This window comes from Macrobrachium rosenbergii, chromosome 20 (assembly GCF_040412425.1).
Source record: "Macrobrachium rosenbergii isolate ZJJX-2024 chromosome 20, ASM4041242v1, whole genome shotgun sequence".
In the NCBI taxonomy this organism is placed as follows: Eukaryota; Metazoa; Arthropoda; class Malacostraca; order Decapoda; family Palaemonidae; genus Macrobrachium; species Macrobrachium rosenbergii.
This window is the reverse complement of record NC_089760.1, coordinates 30,587,501-30,595,000: the sequence shown is the minus strand read 5'-3', so window position 1 is coordinate 30,595,000 and position 7,500 is coordinate 30,587,501. Positions and strand designations below refer to the sequence as shown.

Here is a 7,500-nt window from a genome sequence, read left to right as displayed (position 1 = left end):
AACTTAAGCCTTTTGTAAGTGGCATTAGTCAAGATGATAATCATGAAATACACGTCTTGATGCGTCCAGCGTCATTTGAAAGGTGCGTTTAACTGTAAAACTTCTGTTATGCTAGTTGCTGCACTCATGACGGCCCCAAGCTCGTTTGGAATAAGCGAATTGCATACAGGGTAAACATCTTGCCTTGTAATATACCAAGTATAATATACCAGGTATTTATAAAAATTCCAGCAAACCTCAGCTGTCTGGTGAAAGTGGTTAGAGGTCATAAAGGTGGCAGAAAGCTAAAAAAAAAAAAAAAACTTTGATTTCTATATTTTCTCCAGTGCTTTCGTATCCACTCGTCCATCATGGTTCGAGTGGCTCATTTTCAAGGCAAAGTAATTCAGCCGTAATGAAACTTTACCTGAATGGGCGATCAAATTCTCATTCACCTTTCGAAGGACTTGAATGAAAGGCCCGTACTTAATCCGAAGGAGCCAAAAAGGCGTTTGGGACTCGTAAATTAGTTTATCGACCTAATTGAATTTATATGGCACGGGGATAACGCTCTCTGTTCCCCAAAAGGTAAAAGATTGTGCCGTCAACGTCAGATCCAGCTGGAATCATTTAGGCGAGACCAGACTTATCAACAGAAAGGACGCGTACCAAGAGAGCCTTCTCCCCCCGAAAAAATAAATAAAAATAAAATCGGGTTTATATATAGATATACTGTATACACACACACATATATACATATATATATTATATATATATATATATTTATAAATATATTTATATAGATATTATATATATATATAATTTTATAAATATCTTTATATAGATATTATATATATATAATTATTTACATATATATATATATATATATATATATATATATATATATATATATATATATATATATATATATATATATATATCTATCTATATATACACACATATATACAGTATATATATTCACATATTTCACTCCAATAAACAGAGAGAGTTAACATGACAAACCGTGTAAATATTAGTGTTTTATTATCTGTTTTAACGAATGTTTTAATCATCAAGCCGATCCCCAACCGTCTTTGAATAGTCAGAATCTCAACTGTGTAATTTCGAGCACAGGAAACAAACCTTCAAATTGCGCAACGATCTCCGAACTACCCCAGATAAACGTTGCGCCATCTTTTCGCAGGTGAAACGGCAGGTTTCATTTTAGAAGCTCAGTGACGGAGACCAATGAATAAAACGTCTGAAGCCTCACATCAACCTGATGTAACGAATCATTCTGGCAAATAGACGAAAGCGTCCGAGAACCAGAGACTCGGAGCTATGTAGACAATGGAGCCGGCAGTTGCTATGCATGAACCATTACTTTATACTAACGTTCAGTGATAAATCGTGTCTGATACGGACAGGCCTGTCGAGGGATGTTGAAAAATAGTATTGTTCCGGCGGGAGATCATTTTAGCATTTAGCTTTCTGGCCCACCAAGATGTATGCATGTATAGCTCTCTCTTTCTCTCTCTTACCCTCTCTCTGCTGCGCGTTAGTGTGCTAATGATGCAGGAAAAAGCAAATAGCAAGAGTGCCTTTGTTAAGGGAAATATAAGAGGAAACATTATTGCAGAGTTGCATTCTGCATACGACTCAAGATAGCGCTCTTATTTACGAGTCGCTCCCTGGAGGAAAATACAGAACGGGATCATTCTGGCGTGGTAAGATGAGGCTTTATTTTATTGTTTGCGCTGTTTGTCTTTTTGTATGGACATCTATGGTATAGATACTCTTTTAATATCATGTGAGTTTATGTACTCCTGACGAGTTCCAGGCACAAATGCTTGAACTGGCTGATACTGATACATTTTAATGTTTCATATCACAGATTATCGACAATTATAATTACTTTCTTAAGTTGATTCAAATTAATTCAATATTGCCTTGGAGCATTTCAGATATTTTTGCGCATGGAATTCCCAGCGTTTCAAAGATTAGAGAATTATTTCTCTCTCGACTGCCATCTTGTTTTTCTCTGAAGCCACCCATTTTAACGAAAGTCTCTTGTTGTTGGGGAAAACTAGAATACTGACGAGGAATTGATCATTTGGTATTATTATGACGATCTTCCATCGTGCGCATATTAGCCTCTTCAATTTTCCGTCGTTTCCTGTGCCAAGGTGAGTGCAGTGAAGCATGGAAATTAATATCATATTAGGGAGTGGTGTGTGTGTGTGTGTGTGTGTGTGTGTGTGTGGTGTATATATATATATATATATATATATATATATATATATATATATATATATATATATATATATATATATATATATATATATATATATATATATATGAATATAGGAAGCCCATAAAACACTATTTAAACGTTGGTTGCAACGTTTAAATAGTGTTTTTATAGACCTTCTTATATTCATATTACACTGTGGTATTACAGAAAAGACATTCATATATATATATATATATATATATATATATATATATATATATATATATATATATATATATATATATATATATATATGTTATGGGAACTTTTTTATTTTGCCTTCTGAAAGCACGTTGCAACAGTTAGTTATTTCTTATATTATTTAAAGAAAGACTACATATAAGGAATGTGGACTTCATATGTCTTCCTTTGGTGCAGTTTTGTTGTTATTCATAATCATATTGCTTAGTCTCACACTGTGACTTATTTCCTCTTCCTCCTCTCTCTCTCTCTCTCTCTCTCTCTCTCTCTCTCTCTCTCTCTCTCTCACACACACACACACACACACACACACACATACATTCCTGCTGAACAGCGCACAGATGGCAACTCTTCATTCCAGCCCAGAGAGTGAAACGATAACAAGGTATAATTTATTTGTACAAGTGTGATTAGCATTCCATTCCAATGAGTCAGACCCGCGACTAACACAAATTAGAAATGGGGAAAGGTGCCGATGTTGCGCCTTCAACAACAAAGGCATAAAGTTGTTATTATCAGCGTAAAACTGGCATATAGGAGATTCTGGAATAATAGTATAACGCGCCATGCACCGTTTTCCTAGCCTTTCGAATTTATACCACTGTTTATCTGAGAAAATAGGTTGATCGTTGGTTATTCTCAGATTACTTGTTTTTCCTTCTGTTACTTTCTGTTTTTATATTAAGTTGCTTTCCAAGTTAATGGACTCCAAGGCATTTTGAACAGAATTGTGATAACGCTGCTGATAGCAGTTTTCTGTCTTCACTTTTGTTTCTTTTTCAACAGAATAATAATAATAATAATAATAATAATAATAATAATAATAATAATAATAATAATAATAATAATAATAATAATAATATCTTTTTCTTGATGTGCATGCTTTGGTTTTTATTTTATCTTCTAAGAGAAGAAAAATTGTTATAGCTTATAAGGCTACTTTGTAACCTTTTCTATATTTGGTCATACCAAACCCTTAAGTTGCTCAGCGCTGACATTTGAAAGAAAACTTCAACTCCCAAATTAATGAGAAAATAGCATATGCCTAAAATACCAATCAAATTCGCTTTCAAACAATACAGTTCCTGCAACGAAATCAGTATAGTCAGTATCCTGAGAGAGAGAGAGAGAGAGAGAGAGAGAGAGAGAGAGAGAGAGAACCTCGCAAGGCACCGATGTTGGTATCGTTCCTTTAGAAAAGTTCCTCTCAATATTCATGAATAACATTCCTGTCCGAACGCAAGTAGTCACTGGTTGATTGAATGCGGAGGAATATTGCTCATGAGATTCGCAGAATACCCTGGTTTCTGTTATCTGTTTCTTTTTCTTTTTCTTTTTTTATTATTTCATGTTCCTGCGCCGCATTCATCAGAAAAGATAGGAAGGCAAAAGCGGGGAATGCTGAGGGCGTATGAATTCTTGAGCTTTTATTTGTCAAAAAAACTGATTGAATAGCCGTAACGGGGAATTACTGTACGCTGTCACGAAACTAGAAAAATTTACGCTTTTTTGAGCACTGGGATGGCCAGCAAAAAAAAAAAAAAAAACTAGTCAGCAGAGGAAATCAAACGAAGCTGTTACAACGAAATACAGAAGTCCGCTTTTGTGATAGCCCAGGAATGCAAATTAGCCTGACTCCGGTCAAAATACTTCCCTCTCCCCTCCAAAAAAATGTAAATTATGCATTTTACCTTACACTTTCAGAAATTTCTTTAGTGAAAATTAATAATAGAAAAAAGGTAACTGATTTTACCGACCGGGGAGAAATTCAGTGAATAAACGACATTCTAGACTGTCTATGACACAGGTGAAAGAGACCAGAGATCGAGCCTTCAGTCACTGCAATTAAAATTTTTCTGGACTTCTGCTCTAAAATGGTAACAAACCCTGCCGCTAACAAGGTTAGTAACTGGGGAACACCAGGGAATTACATGTCACATACGGCCACATCTCAAAAGAGTAGCTGAGAATCAAATAGGAAATACAAAATGGAGCCACCTCTTTAGGTAAAGAATATATATATATATATATATATATATATATATATATATATATATATATATATATATATATATATATATATATTATATATATATATATATTTTATATATATATATATGTGTGTGTGTATCTGACTTCGACAGGTTTATGTAAGTATAAGCGGCAACAGACTTATCTTCCCGTGGTCACGTCAGCATCGTGACCTCGTTCTGATACTCTGGATGCAGGATCAAATCCTGCTGCGGACACCAGAATTACTTCGTATTCTTACATTTGGACCTAAGGCTTTGTAGTAACAAGCGTATCCAGAGTGTATGAAGAATTCGAAAAGTTAAGAGGACACTGTGGGTATTACAATTATGTACGTATTTTAAAATGTGACCAATAAATTTTGTATGTATATAATAGATTTTATATATATATATATATATATGTGTATGTGTGTATGTATTTATATATATATATATATATATATATATATATATATATATATATATATATATATATATATATATATATATGTATGTATGTAGCCTTCGCTTGAAAATGAAATCTGGAGATTAAGACTGGAATGGCGTTCGTCTCAGCTCTCTGGTTCTGGATATGATAATTTAATTCAGGCAGGCGCTCCGGCCGCGCATATTTATGTGTTAAAGAGAATGTAGAAAATGCATATGCGCGGAGCGAATGCATGGTGGGAAACGATTGTATAATTAATGCGAAGCATTAAAGTTATTTGCCATGAATGGTTCTGCTATGCATAGTTGTAGAAGTTAGGCAAGTCGACTGTAGAAGTATGAAAGTCATCGTCAAAAATTATTATTATTATTATTATTATTATTACTATTATTATTATTATTATTATTATTCGAAGTGGCTAATTGTTAATATGAATCCAACCCAGTGAAACATTAAGTTGAAAAAACATGATTTCGCAAATTGCTGCAGAATGTAAAATGTGAAAATGAAGAATGGGATGATATAATCTGTTGATAAAAATGATTGAAAAGAAAACAATAAATAAATACCATGCACATGAAACTCTGAGTTATATAAATATAAAGATAACGATCTTGTATTTTTCCTAGTTTATCTACTTTGATTCATTTCACGCTCGTAATAGTTCTATTGCGCCTACCATATTAAATATTTTTATTTTCACAAGGTGGCAATATCTTCATGTAGAATATATGCACTGTACATACGCACGTGTGATATATATATATATATATATATATATATATATATATATATATATATATATATATATATATATATATATATATATATAGTTTTTAAACCATTTGATATATATGGGTGTTTATCAAAGTTACAGTTTTTAAACCATTTGAGTTCAAACATATAATCTATACAACAGTTACATATAATAGTTACTTCAACATCTATACATACATACATATATATATATATATATATATATATATATATATATATATATATATATATATATATATATATATATATGGGTGTTTATCAGTTGCAGTTTTTAAACCATTTGAGTTCACATATAATCTATACAAAGTTACATATAACAGTTACTTCAACATCTATACATACATACATATGTATATATATATATATATATATATATATATATATATATATATATATATATATATATATATATATATATATATACACACACATACGAATTCACATGAATGTAGCAGGACGTGAAAGCGAAAATAATTAGGCATATACAATTACAATTTATCATACCATTTAAATGCATGTTTGTGATTACATAGACATCTGCAGTGATTTAAATTCAAGTGGTTTCACAACGACTAAGGACAAAAGAAATAGAAAAAAACATGCTATGTTTTATAAATAATATCGTACATAGGAGCTAAATACATAATAAATAAATTGGAATGGCTTTTAAAGAGTTCAAAATCGAAAGAGCACAATTAAAGAAGAAAGCGCATAAGATTGACGAAGTTGCTACTTTTTCCTTATCGGCATACTTACTCATATCGTCAGTCATGTGAAGTGTTATTAGAGGGACGCGGGTTGAGAAGTGTGATTAAGACGGTGCTTTTGAATACACGTGCGCTAAGGAGTAAGGAGACGTGTGCCTGAACACACATAAATGCACATTTACAAACACACACAAGTGGGTGAAAGTGGGGAAGAGATTTCCTTGCTTATTTTTGTTTTTTGTATCTGTGCAGGTGCGCTGACGGTGATGGAATCTCTTCCCTTTTGGAATCTTCCTCGTCCTTTTTATTTTTTGTATACAGAGAAACTGTTCAGTTCAGTCTTGGTGAGACTTGCGATCACATTTCCAGAAACTTACGATCATCGGATGAGTCCTGCGCTCCATTGTACTGGATGCTATCCATTTTAACGCTGGTTACCATCGCTCGGTTTAGTCTCTCCCCCTTTTTGCCTCTGTCTGTGTATGCACAAGAGACAAACCAGACGCAGAAACAGGAGAAGCTTGTTATGCGCTCACTGGCTAGAGGTGGCCGACGGACTGAGTGGCTAAACTAGAGAGAGAGAGAGGCGGGCTTCTGGCTTGGCTAGTTACAGCACACTCGCGCTACGAAGACTGTGCCCATTCGGAGACCGAACAGTCAAACCTCTCTCTCTCTCTCTCTCTCTCTCTCTCTCTCTCTCTCTACTCGCGCGCCCGTCTCAATCAATGGTGTATGTGGAACCCATGACGTCACATTGTTTACGTGCGTTGCCATGGTGACAGACTGGATTACAGGCAATCCGCGATAAGATGAGGTGACGTCACGGATGACTCTATTTGTCCTCGGCCAATAGGAAGGCGTCTGAAGGACCCATAGAGCAGCCAAATAGTCACGAGGATTTGTTATTCACTGCTGCGAAGTACGGGATGTTCACCGCTCCGATGATGACTTCCATGAGAAAGAGAGAGAGTGAGTGAGAGAGGGGCTTATTGGGAATTCGGCACAAAGGATTTCTCTTCTCTCTGCTGTGTGTGTGTGTGTGTGTGTGTGTGTGTGTGTGTGTGTGTGTGGACGTACATGTAT

At 34.3% G+C, this 7,500-nt stretch overlaps 1 protein-coding gene across 4 annotated transcripts in view; it reads right to left on the bottom strand.

Annotated features, from left to right (window-relative positions):
• LOC136849199 (band 7 protein AGAP004871-like) overlaps positions 1 to 7,056 on the bottom strand; it is a 408,970-nt gene extending 401,914 nt beyond the window's left edge. For 2 of the 4 annotated variants that reach the window (XM_067122346.1, XM_067122344.1), the window contains exon 1: positions 6,467 to 7,056. In XM_067122346.1, coding sequence (XP_066978447.1) covers positions 6,467 to 6,482 — 16 coding nt within the window. In that variant the 5' untranslated portion in view covers positions 6,483 to 7,056. The remainder of the gene's footprint in view (positions 1 to 6,466) is intronic. The other 2 variants (XM_067122343.1, XM_067122345.1) reach the window with 1 other exon arrangement.
• Positions 7,057 to 7,500: the final 444 nt, after the last annotated feature.